This window comes from Poecilia reticulata, chromosome 9, assembly GCF_904066995.2.
Source record: "Poecilia reticulata chromosome 9, P_reticulata-male-v2, whole genome shotgun sequence".
NCBI lineage: Eukaryota > Metazoa > Chordata > Actinopteri > Cyprinodontiformes > Poeciliidae > Poecilia > Poecilia reticulata.
The window spans coordinates 31,760,508-31,786,388 of record NC_088838.1 but is presented as its reverse complement, the minus strand read 5'-3'; the positions used below and the strand labels follow the sequence as shown (position 1 = coordinate 31,786,388).

The following is a 25,881-nucleotide window of genomic DNA, read 5'->3' as shown; positions in this document are numbered from 1 at the left end:
GTCGGCTCGTCATTCTCATTTTCTGGCTGATGAAGTTGTCATTTCCTGCTGGTGGCAGCAGATCCAGTCTGACTGCTCAGTGGCTTCTCTCCGTTTTTATGTTTTTCTGAGTCCACAGCTACTCTGGACTCACAGCGCAATAAAATGTGATAGCAACTTTCTGAGAATACAGACTTGAAGAGCAGGTTTGGAGTCCAGGAAGCGTCACAACTCGGAGCAGCAATTAAGGAAAAACTAGGCCTGTTGCATAAAGCAATAAATCAATTAATCGCATAACAACAATATTATCGGTTATTGCAACAACTCCTGGGATAATTTATCGCCTCATTGTGACGGGTCAAATTGGATATTTAAAAAGTTTTCCAGTTCCAGTGTTGAATGTTCTTTAGAAATTATAGTTTGTTTGTTTTTATCTTTGAGAGGTTATGCTAGTATTATTATCCCACTTGAAAATGGTATCAAAATGACATTATTATCACTTATTGCAATATTTTTTTGGATGTTTTATCATCCAACAAAATGTGTTAATGTGAGGCTTAAAAAATAATTTTTATTTTCTGTTTCCAATGCAAATCTTTCCCTTTCCAATCTGTAAAGAGGCTGAAAACGAAGAAAACCGTATCGCCGAAGTGAAAGAGGAAGCAAAGTTTGCAGGACTCAATAACAACCAGATTAGTTTAATTACCGTCTGAGTCTACTGTTGGGTCCTGATGTCACCTGTTTAGTCAATTTTAAAGGTAACTTTATTTATTGTTACTATTGAACTAAAATCTCCAGCATGGGGAAGTGGGATGATCTCGACTTTTCTCGACACTGGCTGCATTTCTTTGTCTTGATCTTCTTTCTTGAACATGAAATATTAAGCCTTGTTAAAATGGAGGATGCCTGATATATCTTCTAATTATCTTTGTTTTTCTGTATAATGATGATGATGATGATAGACTTTAACTCCAGAAAGTCCCAGTCTGTTGTGTAACAGACATTAAAAAACTGAATGTGGAAGAGGAAGAAGATGTTGCTTCACTTCTGGCAGCTTATATTGGCTATAAAGGCACTTTGTGTTTATTCATAATAGAAATTCAAGACTATTATATGTTAAACTGGAAAAACACAAAATATTACCAAGTATTTGTATCTAGTTACTAGTCCAAATACCTTAGTACAATTGAAAAAGACAAAACTAACTTACAAATAACTTTCAGATATAAGAGATTCCATCCATCCATCCATCCATCCATCCATCCATCCATCCATCCATCCATCCATCCATCCATCCATCCATCCATCCATCCATCCATCCATCCATCCATCCATCCATCCATCCATCCATCCATCCATCCATCCATCCATTTTCTTCTGCTTATCCGGGGTCGGGTCGCGGGGCAGCAGCTTCAGAAGGGAGGCCCAGACTTCCCTCCCCAGCCACTTCTTCCAGCTCCTCAAGGAACCCCAAGGCGTTCCCAGGCCAGCCGAGAGACATAGTCCCTCCAGCGTGTCCTGGGTCTTCCCCGAGGCCTCCTCCTGGTGGGACGTGCCCGGAACACCTCTCCAGGGAGGCATCCAGGAGGCATCCTGACCAGATGCCCGAGCCTCAACTGGCTCCTCTCGACCCCTCTCAAGGAGACTGGTTCCAGAACCAGAGCCATGCGTCGAGGTGAGGCCGACTATTTCTAGCTGGAACCTCTCAGCCTCGCACACTAGCTCCGGTTCCTTCCCCACCAGAGAGGTGACGTTCCACGTCCCAAGAGCTTCTGCAGCCGAGGATCAGACCACCAGGGTCCCCTCCCTCAGCTGCCGCCCATAGCACAATGCACCCGACCCCTTTGGCCCCTCCGACAGGTGGTGAGCCCACGTCTCCTCTTCGGGCTGAGCCCGGCCGGCTCCGTGGGTAAAAGCCCGGCCACCAGGCGCTCGCCATCTTGCCCCACCTCCAGGCCTGGCTCCAGAGTGGGGCCCCGGTGACCCCCGTCCGGGCGAGGGAAAACCAAGTCCAACCTTCGTCTCCATCATAGGGGTCTTCAGGCTGCGCTTTGTCTGGTTCCTCACCTAGGACCTGTCTGCCCTGGGTGACCCTACCAGGGGCATAAAGCCCCAGACAGCATAGCTCCTAGGATCATTGGGACACTCAAACCCCTCCACCACGATAAGGTGGCAGCCTGAGGAGAGGGATATAAGAGCTTGTTTTAAACTAATAATTCCTGAAAAAGTTCTAGTTTCATTGGTAGATTATTTCACTTATAACACTGGAAAAATGTCTTGTTATAAATGAAATAATCTGATAGCAGAGTAAGTATTTTTTTTATTAATATTAAGGAGTTATTGGCTTAAAACAAGATCATATCTTACTGAAAAGTTATGTGCTGGTCAGTTTTGTCTCATTTCAAGTGAACTCAGATATGTCGTCACCTTTTTATTCACTTAGAGACGATTAAATACAGGATTTAGACTTTTTACTTTCAAGGTTTAGTTAGTTGTTGAGATTTTATCTTAAAGCTTGAGCTTCAGTACACTTGAATGTCTTGCTTAGTGCCAAAAATATTTAGCCTATTATTATTATTCACTCAATGTTCTGTTTGCAGTTTGTAGTCTCTAGATAGACCAATTGTTGCAGCCTTGACCTTCCTGTTCTCCTGAACAACAACAAGAGCTGCCAGTACCGAGCCCTCTGACTCTTTGCTCGATCGTGAAACTGCAAATACTCGGAGATACAGAAATAGAAAGTAACGGATAAGGAGGCTTATGATGATCTTTTTTCTTCCTCTTTGAGTTTTCCTCTTTATTCCCTCTTACTGCACTAAGCCTCCATTTGATCAACAGGAGCGTGATGATTTTTGTAGACAGGGTTTAGTTCGATTCAGAGCGGTGGACTAATCGAAGACGGCAGTCTTGTTGTTTCCTTTCAGCCCAGAGAAATGTGGAAACAAGTTAAGAAAAGGAAAACTTGCTGATCAAACCCAGTGCAGGACTTAACATGGATGAAAACACTCACATTTAAATGTTCAATGGATTCATACGTTTAAATGTATACGTGTGTTTTAAGCTCACAGAACTGGATCTGACCTGCATTTTTAATGCAACGTTTTAATATTTACTTCAAAATTCACATGACAATTCACAAGGTAGTTGTGGATAGAAACAAAAATTTCTGCTAAAGAAAAATGCCTGGAAACTTATGAGCTCCAAAAGTGGAAAATTTGCTTGAAAAAACTAATCTTAGAGAATAATCTTAGAAAATTTCCAGAAAAACTTTGACATTTTTGAGTGTAGAAGTAAAAAATTCATGACTTTTCACACTTTTCTAGAAAAGTTCAGAAATGAATCTAAAACTTTTGTTTTTTACTTTTTTTTTTTCAAACTTTTGAAGCTCAGCAATTTCCATGATTTTTTTCTTTTTTCTTTCTTTTTCTTTTAGTTTTTGATTTTGGAATTTGGGAATTTTTGAATTTTTTCTATAAAAGTAGTGATATTAATCTAAAAAAAACAAACGCAGTTATTTTCTTACAATTTTCCAAATTTTTCTTTTTTGCAAATTACTGAGACCTAAAAATTTATAATAATAAAAAGTTTTACTTTTGTTCTAACAAATTCTTGACCATTATAGCTCAGCAATTTTAATTGTTTTGAGAACAAAGTTCTGAGATTAATATAAAAAAATGTTTTATTCTTGAAAAGTTTCAACTTTTGGAGCTCAGAAATTTCTCCAAAAGTTCTAGAATTTGTTTTAATTTCTCAGATTAATTTAAATATTTCAGAGTTTTTGGATAAAAGTTACTTGTTGGTAAGAAAGCACAAGGTGCTTCCTGTAATCTGCAGCCTGTAACAAAGTACTTTCTGGAGCATGTTACATTCCTTACATGCTGCTTTTCCCTTTAATCTAGAAAGTGCATTTTAAATTGCTATTCAGGAAAAGGGCAGACAGTTGATGTGTTTTGTTTTTAGAAATATGCTTCAAAGAAGAAGAAGCCGTTTTTGTTAAAGGAGGCTTATTTGATTGTTGCTTTCTTTGCTCTCTGTCACAGAAATGTGATAGTTTTGCAGCTTTCTGTGTTTCTTCATTGCAGCTGAACTGCATTTTTGTGGCTGTAATGTTTCTCTGTCCGGAGTACAACACCAGGGCACTAAGTGACCTTCCCTTTTAAAATTACTGGGTACAAATCAAGTAGGAATGCTCACTACAGTTTTAGAAAAGATCAGGAATGGCTTAATGCTTAACTCTGAACGTTATAGAGGAGAAAAAACTGAGTGGGTTGAATCAAACTTCATGTTTCTTACTCTGCTTTTTCTTTTTTCCTTCTGACCTTAATGTTTATCTCTTTTATTTACAGTCCAGCTCTACCTCGAAGACACATCCGCTCCCTTCAGGCAGCTTTTCCGTCTCGGCTACGAGGTAAACGGAGTGCATCGCTCTGCGTGGTCCGAGCCTCGGGCCAGACGGACTGAATCAAGCACTTTACGTAGCAGCTACCATCAGGGAGTCCAGAGGAAAAAGGTGAGCATTTCATCCCAAGCACAAATATGAATGGTTCTGTTTGTTTGGCCCAGCTTTACATTTACGCCTCCAGGCAACTCTAAAGTGAATCAGGGTCAGAAATGCTGGGCTTGTATTTAATCTCAGCATCAAACTTGGTGTCAGGAAGTGAGTAAAACAAGATGGATGCACCCGTGTTTGTTCTGTAAAGATATTTTGGGACCCATTTGCTTTCAGAGATTAGATTCAGCAGCACGTATAAAACTTCCATCAGGGTTCAACGTCCCTTCAAGGTTTCAAGGAGTGTAATTTGAGTTGCTGTTGCCTACCAGCTTTACTGAACCCGGATTATCATCAACTGCATGTCCTGACTCGATTTAAACCTTTCTATCTTCCAGTTAATCTAATTAAGTTGAACATAATTACATGACATTAAATATTTAAACAGAAAGGACATCACTCTATATCTCTGGTCTTAAAAATCTTGTATTATTTGGTTAATTAGATTTTGGAAGAAAAATAATGGATGGATGGATGCGTCGATATAAAAATGTGTCGTTGCTGATAACTGATATTATTTTGATTATATGTAGGCCTTTCAAGATAACAAATTTACCTTGAAGATAAATTATCCTAGAAATTATTGCGATAAGGGATAATATTGTCATTTTAACTAATATAAAGCTAAAGGCAGAACAATGCAACTTGGCCTCAAAGATCAAGAAACATTCATTTCTAAAGAACATTTAGCACTGGAACGTGGAAACATTTTAAATATCCAAAATAAACAAAACAACTGCAACAATAAATCATATGGATTGTGAAGTCTCAGCCAAACAAAATGCAATATATTAATAATAATACATGGGGGTGCTGTGGTGGCGCAGAGGCAAAGCACGATCCATGCATTGAGTCCCTGTGGCAGTGGTCACAGGTTCGATTCCCGGCCTGGCGACATTTGCCGCACCTTCCCCTCTCTCATTCCCCCCCTTCCTGTCAAACTACTTTCAAATAAAGGCCACTAAATCCAACAAAACCTTTATAAAAATTACATATTGAAAACATATTATTGATCAGTCTCAGATGGGCAAAACTGACAGTTAGGACTTTAAAAATAAAAAGATTTATGCAAGCTAACTAATAATCACGAATCATTTCAGTTCAAACGGAAATGATTGCGTTTATCTATATTTGAACAATGGGGTGAATTCACAGTGTTCTGCTGTGCTGTGACCAGGTGGTTACTTTTTGTGACGTCACAATCTCTGCTGTTGGATTGTTTTCTTAGTTTGTTTCTTTTTCCATCTTAATGGTTCAAACGATGGTATGGAAATGATTCCCAGTGTTCAGTGAGTTTCCTGTAGTGGTCAGACAATCATCAGCTGAATGAATCTAACATTAAACGGATCCATTTATGTTTACGTTTTGTTTACATAATGCGTTATTGTGTAATTGCTGTGGAAGCTTGAATTTCCATTGGTTCTTCAGCAGTGGAGCATATCTGCAGTTCACATGCTGTAATTTATGGAACAGGTTAAATGGCAACAAGTTTATGTCTTTTGGTGTCTGGAAATTGAGCCATTTCAAAAACCTCCTGATTGTTGAGTCACGCTGCGCTGTTACCTAGCAACCCCAGCGGAGTTCTGTCTGTTACCTAGCAACCCAAGCTGAACTCCGGCTTGTTTGGTCAGCTGTTTTTACCACTGTATGTGCTGTAAAATGGCTGCTGGAACAGACAAGAATGCAACAGAAACCACTTGTTGCATTTTTGTTAGTTGTGCAGGAGGCTCCACTTCTGCTTTTCTAAGATGTACAGTTGTTTAGTACGCTTCAGGATGCAGCCAATTTCGCATGAGTATAAAAGTTGAGTTGGGGGGATGAGGCCAGCAGCAGCTTATTTGGATTTAAAGAAGGGCTGTCCAAGTTTTTAGAAACCTGGGCGAGAATCCCAAAGTTGAAAATAATTAGCGGCCATACTGTTTTTCTGATTTGAATCGCAAAATAAGTTTTTGTGTTTTTTTTTTGTCCTGCTAGCACAGAAAAAGACATTGAAGAATAATTCAAAACTACTCGTATTTTTTTTTGTCACTCTTTGTGTCGGCGATGCTATACGCAGACTCGTTGCCGTGGCAACTGATAGAAACGCCGCTAATGTGTGATCGCTGTGGTAGAACAGCTATCAATACTATTCGCTAATCTAACGCTGCGGGGGTTGATGAACTAATTTAAACACTTGCTCTACTAATGATCTATCAGAGTTGGTGTTTACGTTGCTGTTTTTTCTTAATTTTTAACTGAACTGAAAAACGCCAAATTCCACAGCAAAGCTACATGTTATGGTTGTCATAGTCAAGCTAGCGTAACTGAACTGCTTCCCTCTCCTTCGTTATTTTTTTCTTAATTAAAACTTTTTTCTGACCTTGCTATCTCGTTGCCGTAGTGTTGACAATTAGTAGCAAAGCACTTCGTCCATTTTTCTTTTATATATCAGACACATATTTAAGATTTAGCGCATTATGTTGATAACTGCTAGTCATCGTTAGCTAAAAGCTCTTTGCCCTCCAGCAGGGAGATGGGGGCGGGATCTTGCACTCATAACGTCACACTGCACTGTGCAACTTGTTCAAGGAGCATAACAGGTCACCTTATAACAGAATATATGTTCATACATGTTTTTCAGTTGGACTGACGTAGCTTTAAACGTGTGATTCACTGTTTGTTTCCTGCCTGCAGATAACACCCGCCATCTTTTAAAGAAGTCATGCCCATCTGGTCCCCTCATGGCAGGGTCACTATGACGATCACCTCCCAGCCGGTGTTGCTGCTGGCGCTGGCCGTGCTGCTCTGCCGGGCCGGCCAGGTGACGTGTCAGGAGCAGAGCGACACACAGTCACCTGCCCAGGTTCTCCAGGACCTGCTGGCCCGCTACGGAGACAACAGTACCATCACGGTGCCTCAGCTGCGCTCCCTCCTGGCGCTGCTGAGTGAGAGCCAAAGCGAAAGCTCAAACGACGGCCGAGATGAGGCAAAGACGACGACAGTTACGCCACCCAAAACAAACGGCTCCAAGGTACGAACTGTTCTTTATCTCTGGTCAGGATATTTACTCAGTGGATTTTTACGATGTGTCAGGATTATGGATCACAGTGACTCAAAAGACACTTAAAAAGAAAATCTTAGTAAGCTAAATATTTTCCAACATCTTTGGTGAGTCAGCAGGTTTGTTAAAGAGGAAAAGACAATATAAACGGTTAAACAGATCCAGGGTTTCCCCCAGAAAACTTGCTAAGCCTGGAGTGAAAAAATGCTTAAAGTTGACAGGAAATTTGAAAATGCGACTAAGTAATTATGTGTTTTTGAAAGACATTATTAACAATACCTAAACACAAATTATAAGGTCTTAAAAGAGGCAATAATAAAAACAAAAATACAATTAAAATAAATATATTTATTTTTTTTCACCGTAGTTGTTTCATCTGAATTAAAATGTTCAATATTTTATCTTTTAGATAAACAGATGCTGTTAAAATGTTTAATGCATTAAAGTGCCGGCCCGTGTAAAAATTCCATATATGTCTAATTTCTCTATTTATAAGCAACAAATAAATTAATCGCATGATTAAATTAAAACAAACTCAATAATTTTAATTTGTATGATTTATTGCTTTTCTCTTTTCTCTCCCTTTTTCTACCAAAACTGGATGGTGAAAGCGTTTAGTCTGGTGCTTCGGTCTCATCTAAACCTTTCGTGACGGACAGTTTTGTTTATAGAAACTTTATAATTCATTTTATTTGTTGTTTCTGTTGTTTTGTTATCGTTCAGTAAAATGTGTTATCATGGCAGGCCTAGTTAAAGTACCATATTAACTTCTAGTGGATGTAATGATGATATTTGGAGCCTGAAAAACGTTTTGGGTTTGTAAGATTCTGCAGGTTTTTCTTCCAACCTGACGTTCAGTTTTTGCTTCATGTGGTTCTGGTCTGATCTCTGCTTGGACCAATAAATCTAAAGCTACTCCTTCATGTTCACATCTCAGAGGAAGAGGAGCGACTTGTTCCCCAGCTTTGTGTCGGAGCAGAATCTGGCATAGTTCTCATACTTCCCATGCTTAGTGTCACGGACGCTGATCTGCTTTTGAATTGATTTAGGTTGAGTTCTTGGAAAAATAAAATAAAAAGCTTTGGTTTGTTCCCAGCTGGGTGTTGCTGTAAGGGAAAAAGGTGATAAAAACCAGCAGGTCTTTTGTTTGAACAGGTGGGCACATCAAGGAACAAGACGCAAACCTGTAATGCGGTCAGATATGAGCCATCTGCATAGAGTTAGACATCTGCTAGAAACTATCCTTGAACTTGTTTAATAACCTCCTGTCCTTCTAGATTAAATAATATGGTAGGAAATGGGAACATTTAAACAGTTATGTAATGTTGCAGAGGATTCTGGCACAAAATGAACTGCAGATTTTACTCATGGATCAAATCAGGAGTTTCTGTTCGTGTCCTAAAGCTGCAGTGATTTTGTAACTGTTCCAGGAAAAAGGCTGTGTTCTCAAAAAGATGAAGGCGTCACTGGAAAACATTTAAATATCCAAAATGAATAAAACGACAGAAACGACAAATAAGATTAATTATGAAGTCTCTGTAAACAAAGTTGTGCTTGAGAACGGGCTAGTTGAGGCCTAAGCACCAAACTTAAGACTTTTGTTATCCAGTTTTTGTTAGAAAAAGATAAAAACAATCATGCAAATGGAAATTATCACACTTGTTTCAGTTAATTTATTGGATTATTGCAACAGGCTTAGCACAGGTAGATGATTAGTGGTTGGTATATTAAAAAAACACCACCTGTAGTTACTTTGAAACCTGATTCCCTTTTGAATAAATCTAAAAACCTCTTAAAAGTCATATTTGATGAAAAGATGTTAATAAATGAGCAGTAGGTTTGTGGTTTTTCCGTCCTGATTGATTGATTGATTGATTGATTGATTGATTGATTGATTGATTGATTCCAATGTTTGCTTTCTCAGTGCTTGCCTGCAGACACGCTGGCCATTTACAGCATCAGTGAGCAGTCGCGGCTGGACGGGCCAGGTCTCCAGAAACTGTGCCCCACCATGCTGCAGCAGCTGGACGCTGGCACCTGCAAGACGAAAAAGGGGGAGGAGCTAATTACTGACCCCGCCCCCAGGCCTTCAGATGCAGAAGGTGAGAAGAATGCTGCAGTGTCTTACTGGGAAAAAGCATAAAAGTTAGCATGCTAGCCCCTCAATTCGTCACAAGGTACGATGCTACTTTTTTAATGTGATTAGTGATTTAGCATTAGCTTCAACTAATTTGCTTAATGTTAATGAGGTTAGTGGTTTTGCGTTATCTTCTGCTGATTCTGTCATGGTTTTAGCATCTTAGCAGTATCTTCTGCTAATGTTTTTAATGGTTTGGCGGTTAGCGTTGGTTTGTGCTAAGTTGTTCAGTGTGGTTAGTGGTTTAGCGTTAGCTTCTGCTAATTCTTTTATGTGTTTAGCAGAAGCTTATGCTAATTTAATGCTTAGTGGTTTAGCAGTAGCTTTGCTATTTTACTAATGCTTTAATATATTTTGCAGTTTGGTTGTAGCTTCTGCTAATGATCTTATGTGTTTGGTGGTTTTGTGTTAGTTTCTGCTGATGTTTTTATGTACTTAGCCGTTTAGCGTTAGCATCTGCTAATGTTTTCTATGTATTTAGCAGCTTAGCATTAGTTTCAGCTAACTCTTATGTGTTTAATGGTTTAGCATGAGCATTGCTATTTTCTTCTTTTCTGTAATTTTTTTTACATATTTATGCATAAGTGACTCTTATGACTGCATATACATTTTGTTGTTATCTCTAACTTTTTTCTAGCACTTTCACTGTCATTTTTAGACATCTAAGCACATTTAAAGTGAAATTATTCATCCCCCAAATGTTCTACTTTCTAGTCTTGGAGTGTATTTATCACTCAATAACCTTTCAGCTTCACCAATAATGCTTCACCTGCATGTCCATATTGTGGTATGGATCTAATCCAGATGAAGTGGTCGCCATAGCAAAGCTCATCTTTCATCAGCAGCTGAGTCACTGTAACTCAATCCATAATGCTGCATGAACACAGCCTGCAGGGCGTCCTTGAAGAACCTGGAAGTAGTTTTTCCTGAAGATACTGGAAATAGAGTGGCCTCTGTTGGTTGTTGTTGTTGATCATACAGACTTTGTTTTACTTTTTCAACTGCAGAAAATATTGCAGAGAACATCTGTAAGAGTGAAATTACTTAGATTTCTGCAGCTGGTTTTCAAACTGGTGCTTGGGATCCTTGAAAGTAGGTGTTTTCAAGGTTTGGAAAGTGCTTGATTCTATATAAAATCCTTGAAAGTGCTTGATATTCAGACTACAAAGTTTTTTTCTAAATAAAGTGGAATCTAATGTTGGATTAAGAGCCTGAATTTGGAAAGATAACATTTATTTTCTCACTCTTCTGTTGTTTTAGGTCAGTTAGAATGACCAAATTAAATGCCAGAAACCTTAGCGAGAATATTTTTAGAGATTGTTTTGTATCGTTTTCAGACTAACCAGATGAGAAACAGTAGAGACACATTCCAAAACATACAATTTTGTTATATTTTAGTTTAACTTGTTCCTACTGTTTGATGTGGAATACTACCACAAAGTATTAGTAATGTCCTATTTGTAGTTCATTTGTATTGTTTTTATCTGCAAGGTTTGAAAACTTACCTTGGAAGTGCTTGAATTTTGCTGTGGGAAAAGTGTCCTGTATTTATTATTCGACAGGTGAGAGGAAGAGTTTGGCCTCCCTCTCTGTACCGACAGATTTGTTTTTCCTCCTCAGCCGCTCTCACCTCTTCTCACCCCCTTAGGAGAAGCTTATTTTGGCTCCTCAGCAGTTTTCCCTCTCAGATCCTGCAGAGATTTCCCAGCAGCACCGAGGCAGACGTCATGGTTAGACACATGCCTCAGCTATCTCTGCTTTGACATGTGAACATTTTAATTTGTTCACAGAACCCTATGTGGAAATATCTTTAAAAAACATTATTAGTTATTTTCCTGTTTAGTGTCTTCGCTCATGTTTTTCTGCTTTACCATCATCATTACCAACTGTCTTCACAAAGTATTTGAGTGCTTGTTGGTTGAGTTTCAACTCTTTTGAATTACTGGAAATATTTGTTACAGGAAATTAAAAATAAAATACATAAATTCAGTTTCCAAATGCTAATTTCTTTATAAAGAAATAAAGCTATACAAACAAACTTGGCTAAAAAACAAAAAAATTTTTTTTTTGGAGCATGCACATTATTCTGATTTTAAATGTCTTTTTTTTCCTAAACATTTTAGGGTAAAATGAAAAATAATAATGGCATGTTAAATCTTGTAATTTAGAGATAATGTTCAGTTTTCTTCAAATGTAGACAAAAAAAAAAAATTTTCTGGGAACTTTTTATTTTTTATTTTTACTTTTTGACAAATGTACTGCCATAAAGTATTTTAATCATCTTCCCTCTATCCTGAAAATGTGAATAATTTACAATTCAAACAAGACAACAGGACAAAAACTGTGGCTGTTTATTAAAGGTGGTACAAAAGTTGACACTTTAAAGCGGTTGTGTACTTTGTCATCTACTTAAAAAAAAATTATAACAAGAAAATCCCTATTTAATGAATTCAGTGGACTTAATAAATGATTAAATAAGTGGCAACAAAACTCAAACTCCATTTTTAGCAGCTAGTGTTCAATGCAGGAACGGTTGCTAGGCAACAGGGCACACGGTGCAAAGAGCGGGAAAATGTCTCAATGTATCAACAGGTGCATTACTAACACTAACAAATTCACATTTTATTTGAGAAACTTTACAGATGCAACTGCCTTGGATAAAAAAAGATGATTTTTCTTAATGTTTTTGTTGTTTTTACAGGTTTAATTATTGTTTTGTAGTTTACATTTAATGTTTTCTGTTTGTGACAACTCTTGATTGTTTTTTTTATTACCTTTTAGGCTTTGCATTGTTGGTATTTTATCACGTTTACTTTTATTTTTTTCTTCTATAGCTTTTATGTTCAACAGCTAATATTCAAAACCATTTTTAAAGTGGAAAAAAGTGGACTTTTTAAAACACATTTCTGAAAACTAGACGTAATTTCAGTTGGCTCTTCCCAGTGTTTTAATGCTCCTCTTTATTCCACGTGCAGTGTGGGGTTTTTCTTTTCTGAGCGTGACTGTGATCAATGCCTGCTCTCTCACCGGAGTTGCCATCGTACCTCTGATGAAGACGAATTGCATGAAACATGCGCTGAACTATTTCATCGCTCTGGCCATTGGCACGCTCTTCTCCACAGCCGTCCTCCAGCTCATACCCGAGGTTTGCTAGCTGGCTGTATTCGTACATCTTTTACACCTTTCTACACATCCAGACCTTTTCAGAGCACAAAAAATAAGGGGAAAAAAAGCTGAAAAATATGTTAGTCTTTCATTCTTTGAAGAGAGAGTTGTTTCACCTTTGATCAGGTTTCTAGTTGGTGGTTTTCCTCTTCCTGCCTTTGTTTCTTGATGGTGGTTTTTCTTAACCTTACCTGGCATTTGACATGCTTTTTGTATCTATGTGTAGATGTTACATGAACATTCAAAATAAAATACATACACTTAAAATTGACCTGGTTTTTCATTAATCCAGTAAAGACCAAATAAATTGTATTTTGCCCCAATATAAACAGAAAAATTTAGTGTTTTCTAGGGAGGCACCGATCTGAAAATGTAGACCGATATCAATATCTGATATTTATATTCCTGTTATGACCAATAACTGATGTTAAATACAATATATAAATTTCCGAAACCTTTTGATTCTGTGACAAAAGGACTCTTTTTACAAATGGCAGCAAGTTTTAGTTATTAATACTGATATGTTAAAAAAATGACAAACATCGACCGATGTTGATGCTCAGGCCGACAAATCGTGCATCCCTAGTACCAAACACACATAGATACATAAAGTATTTCCAGTGCAGCTGGTTTGGTGTCCTTTGTTAGCAGTGACGCTGCTCAGGTTTTTCCTGTATCCCTGTATGCAGTGACATCTGAGCAGCCTGGAACAAGGTCTGTATCTGTAATGACTTCCTCTGTGAATGAAATGGACTGGTTTCAAATGCTGCCTCACAGGAAGGTAAATAGTCATCCTCAGGGCAGATTCCCAATGGATAACGGGCTCCTTGTTTAATTCTTTCTCCTACAGGAATCTTTGTTCTGTGATTTTTACCCTGATAATCAATCAGATAAGATAATCACCACACTAACTGGCTGTCTTTGTCTTTCCTTTCTGCTCCATTGGTCAGTTTGGGGTTATGGGCTCCTGTGTGTGACACTGATCTCTCTGTGTTCGCTGATCGGGGCCAGCGTGGTGCCCTTCATGAAGAAAACCTTTTACAAGCGGCTGCTGCTCTACTTCATAGCCCTGGCCATTGGCACGCTGTACTCCAACGCCCTGTTTCAGCTCATCCCCGAGGTAGAGTTACATACCTCAGGGCTGTTTTTCATTTCTCCACAAAGATCATCGGTGTTTATTTTACATCATTTAATCCACCTGGAAATTTCTTGGGTTTTTCCTGCTTCAACTACTGTTTGATATTGTTTTCTACTGGAGTTTCTACTATAAGAATTTCTTTTTGTAATTTTTTTTTTTAGATTAATTAATCACAGAAAAAAAAAAAAAACACCCGCATGAGGGTTAAATCACATTAGACACAAAAATGCTTAGGTAGATTACTTTACAACAATGAATTTATAGAAATACTGATTGAATGCATTAGGGCTTAAACGATTAATCGGATTAATCATGATTAATCGATTATTGATTTGATCATCAACTAATTTAGCAATCGATTAATCATTAACTGGAGTATACAAACTCAAAAAAGATAATTTACTGAAAGAATATGGCACTTTGGGCAGTAATTAAAGCAAAACTACAAAATATACATACATTTTGAATTTAGAATAATTATGAAAAAAACATTTGTCTATAAAATATGTTAAACCAAAAACTCCTCACGCAGCATAGTTTTTGCTTCACCTGTTCAAATTCGGCAAAATAATAAAAATAAAATCTCCTATTAAGCACCTTTTACTATGCAGTTATTAATTGGTTAACCTAGAAAATAATCAGCAGCTCAGCCATACACTGTATTAAGTTTTAGTTGCAGATACATCCTGTGCTGCAAATGATCATGAGTTCATAAAAGGAATGCTTTTATCACATTTTAAGCAATAAAATATTTTTTTTCCCATCTAAAAAGGAATTGAAGTATTAATTTGCATATGTTGGTATATTTTAAATATTGTATAAAAAAGATTAAGTTGGTAAATAAAACATCTGCAGAATAAGCCTTTTTTAGATTAATCGTCAGAATATTTACTAAAATACTCATTAGTATTAGTCTTTTGATTTAAAGACTCGTTGCCAGTTATTGCAAATAGGGATGCAAACAATTCGACTACGATTAAATCTATTGTTTACTAGATTAAAATTAGTTCCAATCGATTAACTGACAATGTACGTTTGAACTTGGTGTAGAGTTGTTGTTTGGTCGCCATCCAGCAGAGGGCGCCGCTGACACAAGATGGCGGAACGAGAAAATAAACGGTTCAATACTAGTCCCTTGTGGGATTAAAAATTAATTTATCGCGGTTACGTTTTGAAATAAAAACCCAACAAGCTCCTTAAACATCACCCTAACAGCTCTCACTCAGTCGAGGGGCTGCAGGGACGGCCAGGAAGCATTTTGTCGTTTATTATTACTTAAATGCTAATTAGCGTTAGCTTCACCAAGGTAATAATTGAGCCCTATGGCCGTCCTGTGAGTTCAGTGAGTGGTCAGGTAGTGGATTGCTTCATCGTGGCTCAGAGCAGATTGTATTCAGACCGCTAAGCTAAACTAGTGCAGATAAAAGTGTCTCAGAAGATCTCTGAAGGTGTTCTGATCCATGCCATCTTCAATCTGCCTTTAGCGCTTTCACACATGTGTTTAACCGAGTCTGGGTGTGATCGGATCAAGCGTCGGAACCGCTCTGTTCAAAGATGTGACGGTTATGATGCAATAAAACGCTAAAATTTTACTTTTACCGTTTTATTTGTGGATGGAACTGGAGGCTAACGGCCAGTTTAAAGCCTGTTGTAGTTATTTACTGGCTTACATTAAACAAAAGCTAAGTGAAGATGTCAGAGGAAGCCTAATGCTCTGAATTCATCCTCTTTTGTGTGAAGCTTTAAAGCCTCTTTAATGGGCTGGCATTATGAGGCTCCTAATCTGCTTTAAGACCAGCTCGGAGTGTAAAACTAAGACACCTTACATTCCTAAAACGTAGTTTTATTTCTTTGGGCCAAAAATATATAGTTGGACCAGAAATTACTCATACATCTGGCAGATTTTGATTTAAATGTGTTTCCTTCAACTAAAATGTTTGCTTCTAGTAGGAAATGTGAGCAGACATCCTCTAAAACTGTTTGGAGAGGAAAGGGGAAAAAATGTGTTTTAATTCATACTTTATTCTGAAAATAAAAAAAACTATCTGTATTAGCATTACAGTAATCAAATCCTTCCTTTTATTGAAAACCAGATTTTAGTATGTTTTCTTTTGTGTTTTGATTTACCTTTGCTCTATCTCTAATCTTCAATTCCTCCCACAGATTATCAATCAGATTAAAGTTGGCAGACACTGCAATAATGTGAAAATCACCTCCAGTTATAAAAAAAAAGCATGTTAGTAAAATAAAAGCTTAATTTAAATTTATATCTGCCTGTGAATAATTATGGGTTTAACTGAAATTTCTATTACAGTGTATGGCGTTACAGTACTTTCAGTGGGCGGGATTAAGACTCAAATACTGTCAAACATTTTCTCAACTGTGCGGACGACCAACATAATAAGCAGTTGTGCAACTCCTTGAATTCATGTACCTTGAATTATCTGAAAACACCTTTAAGCTCAAAGGGCGCCAGGTAAATGACTCTCTGAGCTTCGAATCCGTCTTGAAATAATGGATTCTTATTGGACTTCTGCCCAATAAAACGACTTGTAAAGAGATTAAAAATTAATTTTATGATTAAATAAACTAGTTTTGACCTAGACACAACCTCAACACACTAAAGTTTACCAGAAACACAATAACTGTATAAACCTTAACAAAACACACAGCAGTATTGTCTCCTGTTTACAGAATACACTCCTGATAATCTCCTCAAACTAACAGATTATTCTCTGTGTCCGTTAGGCCTTCGGTTTCGACCCGATGGTGGACTTCTACGTGTCCAAATCGGCCGTGGTTTTCGGAGGCTTCTACCTCTTCTTCTTCACAGAAAAAGTTCTCAAGGCTCTCCTTAAGCAAAAGCAAGGGGTGAGTTAATATCAATACTGCTTTTGTTCTGTCCAACTACTGCATCCAAAGATGGTTCAAATGTGACAAAATTGGTCTCGAAGTGAACATACTCTTCATAAAAAAAGACTTTTTTTCTTTGTTTTTGCTGTTTGAGATTAAGCCTAACTAAATGTTTCCGTTTTACTAAAATTAGGAGGAGATAAATTGTTTCCATTTGCTAAATCCCACACATTAGTTTGATGTTGACAAATAGTCTAGATCGGGTATCGGTGGCAATGTAAGAGTGCCACCTGCTGCACCGGTTTGCAGACTCGATTTACATGAACTTTCAACTAACTAACCTCTCACAGTTTTTACTTGAATATTCAGTCCTTCTTCCCAACTGAACCGGTAAAAACTGAGCCAGGTTTGCAGCCTCCCCCAAATATTCTCCAGGAGTCTTTGAGATTCTTTAACATTTGTCAACTTCAAGCTACTTTTCACTGTTTTGACTTTACATTTTGTGTAAGATCCAAATTCTAACTTGTTAATTTTACTTAATTACATAGATTTTAGTCAATTTATTGTTTTTATTTTATTTTATGTACAATAGTCCCAAGCTGGAACTTTTATATTTGCAAACAATGCAAACAAGAGCGTATAACAAAGCTGTTTCTCTCGGCCCACTGGATGTTAATTTGTCAAAAAACGATCTGATGAGACCCTGAAAAAGACTATTACTATGGTCAAGCTGTGCTAAAAGGAGTTAGCCTACTAGGGAAGCTACTCAAGCCTAAAATAGCTTCTCAATGCACAGGAGCTAATGCTAATGTTAGCATCTACAGCCCACATTTCTAAAGAAGTATTTGTTGATCTTATGTGTGTATTTATTCAATCATTTAGCAGCAAAAAGGTTTTTTTTTAACTGAAAATTGTTCTAATTTTGTTGATATATAGTTCTGGATTAATTGCGATTAATTACAGATCTTGCAATTATCTTGATTAAACATTTTTAAACATTGCTTCAGTGTTTCTACATAGTCCAACTTCAAAGTTTTTGTTGCTTTGTCACACTAAAGATTTTGACTATAATAAGACAAATTGTTAATAAAGGTCAGGGTATATGAATCAGTTTGTAAGGCTCTGTGGTTTTATGATATGTATTTCCACAGCTGACGTATGCCTACCAGACTAAACTTTTGCTCCAACTGGTATTTCTTGCCGACATGCCACAGAGTGAATACCTTGAACTTGTTCAGCTAATCAGCAGCAGGTTTGACTTGTAGGATGGGATGTTTGCTCTCTAATAACTGATGTGATGGAAGAAGGATGTTCAGAATCCCTACAGCCTGTTTGCATTGCCTTTGTTTAAACGGGGCATTTTTCCACGTCAGCCAAAGTTCAAGACGATGAATCATTGTTTGTAAAAAAATGCTCCTCATAATGCAGAGCAATAAAATGAATACAATTTAACTTGGTTTCTTCTTTCTGTTCCCAATAAACGAGCTTTTCTTGTAAATATTTAGTTGTGCTCTTGACAATGGTGGCTTGTTTTATGATTCTTCTCAACATTATAATTTTTTTTAACCCCAAACAAAATAATTTATTACAGGTTTGTGGCCTTGTTGTAATCTGACCATTTTTGCTCTTTAAAAACTAAACTGATTGAAACTGTGAGACTACGATAATAAATTCAGTTTTATTTAATTCACAAAATGTAGTGAGAATAAAATACAGGAGTTCATTGTGAAACAGCTGCGCCATCTAGTGGTTGCTTCCAGTTACATTATAAGCTAAATAATATGCTTCTAGAAGTAGTGTTTTATTTTTTTCATCAATATTTACAAATTATTGGCTTTAAACAAGCTCCTATATCTTGCTGAAAAATTACTTGTTAATTATTTTTCTTATTTAAAGTGTACTAAGATTTTTACACAAAAAATACTAAGATTTTGTGTTTTTGCAGTGTAGAAAAACCATCGACATTAAGATAGTGATTGTTTTTTTAAACAATACAAAACTAAGTCATTTTCAGATCTATAATAACTTAGAAACCTCTTTTCTATGGAAACCAGACTTCTTTACTGTATTAAAACATTGTTATGTTAGTTGTGTTGATTCTTTACAGCTTTTAAATAAAAGTAATGTAATTAAAAAGCAATCTTTTGTGTCCCTCAGTTGTTGACAGTTTTGGCTCATTAAGTAAAAAGTTTGGACGCTCTTAACCTAGAGGGATTATATAAGGTTTGGTTCTAACTAAATGCATTTACTTAAGTAACTTTTTGGGAAAATGTTTACTTTTACGAGTATTTTTTACACTCATAAGCGTTTTATATAAATTGATATAATGACTGGTTAGTATTTTTGTTTTAAGCCTCTGAAATAACGCCGATCTGGCCGCGTGACCTCCCTTTTTTATCCACAGTTTTCTCTCAGTGCTGCTGTTTTTTTATTATTATTATTTTTAAGCAGTTTTGAAGCAAAGTTACTCAACTGGTTGTTGCTAGGTAACCGGAATTGGAGGAAATTTGAAACTGTTGGTTGCCCAGCAGGTTGTTGCTAGGTAACCAAAGAGTGAGAGAGTGAGTTGATTTCACCAAATCACTCTGGATCGAAGTTCATAGAATATTCTGTATTTCGAACATTGAATATTCTATCAGATGTATTATTTATTGGTATAGGTCATGTGTATCGTAATAAAATATATATTTTTATTTCTTAGATGGGTACTGTTTACTTCTGCTTGAGTAAGAACATGTTGAAGTAGTGCGACTCTTACTTGAGTACAACTTATAGGTAAAGATTTCTCTCTGTTTGCTCTGGGATCTTTGTCATAAACATGGAGGGTTTAATTAAATGTTCTTGTTCGTCAGTTTTTGCTGTTTTTGACGTCGTTAATTTTGCCTCCTCGACCCAGAGCCACGGCCACAGTCACTACAGCAGCGCAGATCACTTCTCGGCCCCGGACAGGGACGCCGAGGAGGGCGAGAAGCTGCAGCAGAACGGAGAGGCTGGCGGCCTGGCGGAGGGGAAGGTGGACGAGGCCGGCGAGGGAGAGCTCATGCTCAGCCCCGGACAGGCGCCACAGGTAAAACAGGACAGACTATTTTACTTTACTACAAACTGTTTGAATCCTCCTGCAAAGGTAACACAGCACAGATTTATTCTAGCTCTACATGCTGCAAATGACTAGCGATGAATCTTTCCTCACTGTGGAGCAATTTCTTTTAATCCAGCCACATTGGAGGGTTTCACAGACGGCCTTTTCTAGGTCGCGCTGCAACAGTCCCAGTCCAATCTTTAAAACAAGTCGCTTCCTTTGGTCTGTCTGGTCAGAAACCTCTTGATTTCTTGCTTGAGGAGGAAAGCAGCTCAATGAATTTGACTAGAAGCCAATCAGAAAAGGAGTTAAATTATTTTAACTTATATTTTCTAGAAAAAAAATAAAAAACTGAGTAACAGAAACAATAATTATGATGAAAAGTTTAAGATTAAAAAATACTTCTCCATTTTTACTTCAGCTTTCTGAGGCTCCCACTTTGAGAAACACATTGATTTCAGTCGGGTTTTAATGTTTTGGCAACGCCACAGTGGAGGCCATTTTCTCTTTAATATTATTACAGTGTAACTCTGACCTCACCTGATGCCTTGAGAGCTTTAGGAGTTGCTTTTGCTGCCTGCTGGATGAGTCGTTAAACCGTCCTGGAGTCATTTCGGTTTGGTTACCCAGCTCTGCTCCCGTCTCTCCAGGAGTCTGAGAGGCCGGAGAGCGCAGCGGCGGCGCGGTCGGGCGGCCGAGGCGGCGGCTGCTACTGGCTGAAAGGAACGACTTACTCTGACATCGGCACGCTGGCCTGGATGATCACGCTGAGCGACGGCCTGCACAACTTCATTGACGGCTTGGCTATCGGCGCCTCCTTCACCGCCTCGGTCTTCCAGGGCATCAGCACCTCCGTGGCCATTCTTTGTGAGGAGTTCCCGCACGAACTCGGTGAGTCTGGAAAACCAAAAGCCACCAGACGCTTCCTAGCCGTGAAGCTTTGCCATCTGTTGTCTGCGTTTTCATCAAAAATGTGAGCAAATCTTTGCCGATACTCTGCTAATGTCGAAAAATTACAATTTTGCAATTGAGGTGTTTCCATTAAATAAGAAATCAAATTTAAAATCATAAGTTTGTTCACACAACTTTAGATGCAAAAAAAAATCTTTTACCAAAAACACGGCGTGTTTCCATTAAGCAAATTTTAATAATTTAAATTTGCGCCACATTAGGGTTAGTGGCAACGCAGCAGATGATGGTTGTTCCTTTCTCTGCAGGAGACTTTGTGATCCTCCTGAATGCCGGCATGAGCATCCAGCAGGCGCTGTTCTTTAACTTCCTGTCGGCCTGCTGCTGCTACCTGGGCATGGGCTTTGGGATCCTGGCCGGCAACAGTTTCTCCCCGAACTGGATCTTCGCTCTGGCTGGAGGGATGTTCCTCTACATCGCTCTGGCAGACATGGTGAGCTAACATGGAAATCCACATCAAGAGTCACTGCATTCTGCTTGTAGAAGGCGTTTAGGAGAAAAGTAAAACGTTCAGCCGTTACCCCTTCTGCCTTTGGGACCACTAGCCCATTTATGACCCACATACCGCTTTGCATTATGGGAAAATGTGCATGTGCTGCCGTTTGTAAAGTTACACAGTCAAAAACGAACAGCAATAAGCAAAGAAATGTGGGTTCACATTTCAGTCATTTTGAGCATGTTGTTCATTCATTTATACATGTCACAGTTTCAAACTAAATATTTCACTAGAAAACTTGGAGTGCAAACTAAATGTTTTATTAATTAGCACGTTAACTAGTTTGACAGTAAATATTTAGTTTACTAACTATTGAGTTATCCACCTAAATATTTAGCTTCAAACTAAATATTTACTTAGAAAACTAAGTATTTTGTTAGCAAGCTAAACATTTTGCTTTAAACTAAATATTCAGTTGTCAAGCTAAACTAATAATTAGCAAACTAAATATTTGATTAGCAAGCTAAATATTTAGCCTCATATTAAACATTTAGTTTGCTAATTAAGTCAGTAGTTAGCAAGCTAAAAGTTTAGCTTCAGATTAAAGAGCAAGTTTAACTAAATATTTAGTTAGTAAGCTAAATATTTGGTTCACAAGCTTAATATTTAGTTTCAAACTAAATATTTAGTTATTTTATCTCATCCTTCAACCTGTAAAAAAAAAAACATTTGTTAATTAAAGGTTTGACGTTGGAGTTGATTTTCAATCAGACATTCAATCAATCAATCAATCAATCAATCAACCAACCAACTTACTCCCTTGTGTTGATATTAAATATGAATATTTCTTTAATTTTTATGAATGGTATTTGTCTTTTTGATTTACATTAAAGATTAAGATTGATATATATTTTTTTCTGTCTCAGTTTCCAGAGATGAACGAAGTGAGTCGTGAGGAAGAGGACGCAGGCGGCAGCAGGTTCCTCATCACCTTCGGCATCCAGAACGCGGGGCTCCTGACGGGCTTCGCCATCATGCTCCTCCTCACCACCTATTCAGGACAGATCCAGCTGGGCTAGTGCCGGACTCTGGTAGAAACGGGGCCCAGTTCTGCTCGGTTCTGCTGCAGGGATCCGATTGTGCGGCGGGAACGCACAGTCCTGTATCTAAAAGAACTGACTGCTTTTGTGCAGCTCTGACATGCAGTAAAGTTCATGACCTTTGAACTTTTTTCCTGTCTTATGAAGGTTTTAAAACATCAACCCAGTTCTTCTTTAGCCACATTTTCCTTTTGAAAGTCTCTTTGTTTTCCTCGTACTTGTTTGTCCTCGACGTTCCTCTGATCTGGGATCGGTTAAAGTTCTTACAGGTAAAAATATCAGTGATTCTTCGTGAAAGCAGATGAAGATTGCAGCTGCTGTGAACGTTTTACTTTTGTTTGTTTTTTTTAGGCTTTTACAATTAATACCAAAAAAAGCACAAATCCTGAAGTACTTTGAGGTGGAAATATTCCTTCCATTTGACCATTTTTTGTGTGACACTTTAAAGTTTTATAACATTTAAAAAGTGCAGAAAAGTTTGGTGAAGGGCTACACGATGATCCTGGAACATTATCGCTTCTTTGTCGTCTTTATGCAGTGATGGATCCTTCGTTGTGAAGATGATGTTTAACGTCTTTTTTTGTCCAAAAAGGCCCATGCAGTGCCGTTTCTCTACAGTTTACCATCTGTGCCCTTCATTTATATAAGCTGCAAATAGTTTTTTAGATTATTATTTTTTTGTTATGTGTAATCAAGGGTGCTTGTCTGTGGTCTCATGCTTTATTTTTTTTATTTTTATCTTCAAATATTCTGTGGTTTTCCTATTTTTACAAGTTCATGATCATACCTGTGTTTACCTTCCTAGACTTATTGATTAGTGATAAGTGACACCCAATCCTCGCTCAAGTTACACATTAAATATATTCTATTAATGTTTATGTTATGAATCACCAGCGATTTAAAAAAAAAAAACTAGATAATTTGAAACTTCTCCAAAATTGTAATAATTTTCTGATAAATACTTGAGCCTGGAAAAGAAGCAACAGATGAAACTTTTTCTAATCAATTAAATTTAAATCAAGGCAATAAAAAAAAATTATCTTAAATTTGAACCTCTTGGTTGAACAAACCAAGAAGTTTCTTTGTGGAGGAAAAGTCAAGTTTCAGAGAAATGGCACTAAAGTTGCCAACTGAAGAGTTGCCGTCCAGCAGTGTAGAAAAAAGCCGCTGTCTTTAGAAATGAGTTGCGCACATGACAGAAGCACAGCTGAGCAACTGAGCTCAGATGGTGTGATTGAAACAAACTGATGCCATCCCAACAAATGACCTACTTTTATTCAAAGTGAACCCTTGCTATCGCTTCATTTCCAACTTTTAGATCCCAAAAATCTGAAAATTCCCTCAGAAAAGCCTTTTTTTTTAAATTACGAGGACTTTCATTTTTGAAGGCAAAAACTGCTGTAAAGTGTCGCATACTGACTACTCTATAGCTACTTTTAATCATAGACATGAGTGAAGTTGGTCCTCCGTCTTCTTCAAATGAACAAAATTGGTGTCAAACGTTTGTGCAGCACAAATTTCTGTTTGTGCCGCAATCATTTAAAATATGATAATAAATGTTTGCAGAAGTCATAGAAGGTCTTCAAATAAAACTACATTTGTGCTGCAAAAGTTTTTTGTTTGTGCTGCTATGGCTTTGAGGATATTAATGAAAGTCTAAAGGTCAACCAGCCCCCCACACATTACCCAAATCTGACAATATTGGCGTTAACACAAATTTTCATTTGTGCCGCTATCATTTTAAAGATACTAATAGAAACGTTTCTAGAGGTCACATTTACAAAATCAAACAAATTTGGTGTCAACTTAGTATGGAAGCCCATTTCCGCCATAAAAGAAAAAATAGACCAACAGGAAGTCATAATTATGAGATTCACTTTGAAAGTCGAAATTATAACTTGCTGTTGGTCTTCTATTTTTTCTTTCATGGCAGAAATGGGCTTCCATAACCTAACTACGTTTGCTGCAATTTTTTTGTTTGTACTGCTTTTTTATATATATATTCATGAAAGCTAAAAAGTCTAAAGGTCAACTAGCCTGCCCACACATTAGCCAAATCTGACAAAACTGGTGTCAAATGTTTGTGCAGCACAAATTTTTGTTTGTGCCGCTATCATTTTGAAGATGCTAATAAAAAAGTTTCCAGAGAGAACGTTTAGATAAGCAAACAAATTTGGTGTCAATCAACTCGACTACGTTTGTGCAGCAAAAATTTTATTTGTGCTGCTTTTCCTTTGAAGATATTGATGACTTCTGAAAACTTTTTTATGAATATCTTTAAAATGATAGCGGCACAAACACAAATTTTTACTGCACAAATGTTTGTCACCAAATTTGTTAGATATGGTTAATGTGGGAAGGCTTGTTGACCTTTTAACTTTAACTAATGGCGTCAAACCAAAAGCGGTACAAACATTTGACAACAATTTTTTTTAGGTTTGAAGAAGGTAGGAAGGACAACTTCACTCAGGTTTTAGTCTGGGGTATTTTAGCTCTTTAAAAATGTTTTAATTCTCATAAAACAGTATGTGATTATTATCAATTCCAGAGATGCGCAATAATGGCAGGATTACTGATTTTAATGCTTCGATTATTATTCTATGACAACAGACACGTCTGGTTATTAAAAACCTTTAAAGAACAAGTTAAAATAAGTGTTATTAAGTGAAACGTTTGACTAATTGGTTTTTATGCCAGTTAATGTAACTAAGTTTATTATTAAGATGACTTTAGTTGCAATTTGCACCAGGGGAATATGATTTTAGTGTTTTGTAGAAAATGACTCCCAGATTGTTGCGTCGCTGGCCCTTTAAATATTCCGATATCCTAGAAATAGATTAAAAAATCCAGCAAAACCAAAGTGATCAGAGATCAAATCCTTCACACCGTTCCTTAGGTCCATTCTGAATATTTGAAAAAACAGTAGAACATTAACTTAAATGAATTCCTGGATGGTTAAGGTGAGATATTTGAATATATAGTACAGTATCACTGCTGACTGATGGTGTGTGGGAGAATTTAATATTTTTTAAAGACATGAAATATTTATTTTATACTTTATACTCCAAGCCATGGCAGCAGTGATGTTTCCTGCTTTTGTTTTGTCTTTGCATTATTGTTTGTAATAAAACTGGAGATCTGAGTTGGCGGATCATGAAGACTTGCTGTATTACATGTTTGAGCTGTATGTTAAATCTATACTGAAAATGAGTGTAAGAACACTAAACCTGTTCAGGAATCTGCAATCATTTAAGGAAACTCTGTCCTGAAGTTTAACGATTCCAACACTCCCTCATATATAAAGATAATTTGCAAAGTATTGTATGCAATCTAGTTTATTGTTAGCCTTCTCTGTCATGACAAACTTTTTATAAAACATGTTCTATGAAAGTCATGTGTGTCTTTGTCCTCATTGAGTCTTGGTTCAAATCTGATG

General features: G+C 37.3%; 1 protein-coding gene and 1 long non-coding RNA gene across 7 annotated transcripts in view; one reads left to right on the top strand and one right to left on the bottom strand.

Annotated features, from left to right (window-relative positions):
• slc39a14 (solute carrier family 39 member 14) overlaps positions 1–25,839 on the top strand; it is a 39,714-nt gene extending 13,875 nt beyond the window's left edge. For 2 of the 6 annotated variants that reach the window (XM_008417712.2, XM_008417711.3), the window contains 9 exons: positions 4,326–4,489; positions 7,202–7,538; positions 9,493–9,670; positions 13,821–13,990; positions 16,757–16,879; positions 19,758–19,928; positions 20,591–20,831; positions 21,158–21,342; positions 22,272–25,839. In XM_008417712.2, coding sequence (XP_008415934.1) covers positions 7,230–7,538; positions 9,493–9,670; positions 13,821–13,990; positions 16,757–16,879; positions 19,758–19,928; positions 20,591–20,831; positions 21,158–21,342; positions 22,272–22,424 — 1,530 coding nt within the window. In that variant the 5' untranslated portion in view covers positions 4,326–4,489; positions 7,202–7,229 and the 3' untranslated portion in view covers positions 22,425–25,839. Of the gene's footprint in view, positions 1–597; positions 738–1,562; positions 1,655–4,325; positions 4,490–7,201; positions 7,539–9,492; positions 9,671–11,924; positions 12,298–12,680; positions 12,851–13,820; positions 13,991–16,756; positions 16,880–19,757; positions 19,929–20,590; positions 20,832–21,157; positions 21,343–22,271 lie in introns of those variants that run through there. The other 4 variants (XM_081610927.1, XM_081610926.1, XM_008417714.3 and 1 more) reach the window with 4 other exon arrangements.
• LOC145552876 (uncharacterized) overlaps positions 21,257–25,881 on the bottom strand; it is a 5,753-nt gene continuing 1,128 nt past the window's right edge. The window contains exon 3 of the long non-coding RNA XR_014088990.1: positions 21,257–21,347. This is a non-coding gene — a long non-coding RNA (uncharacterized LOC145552876). The remainder of the gene's footprint in view (positions 21,348–25,881) is intronic.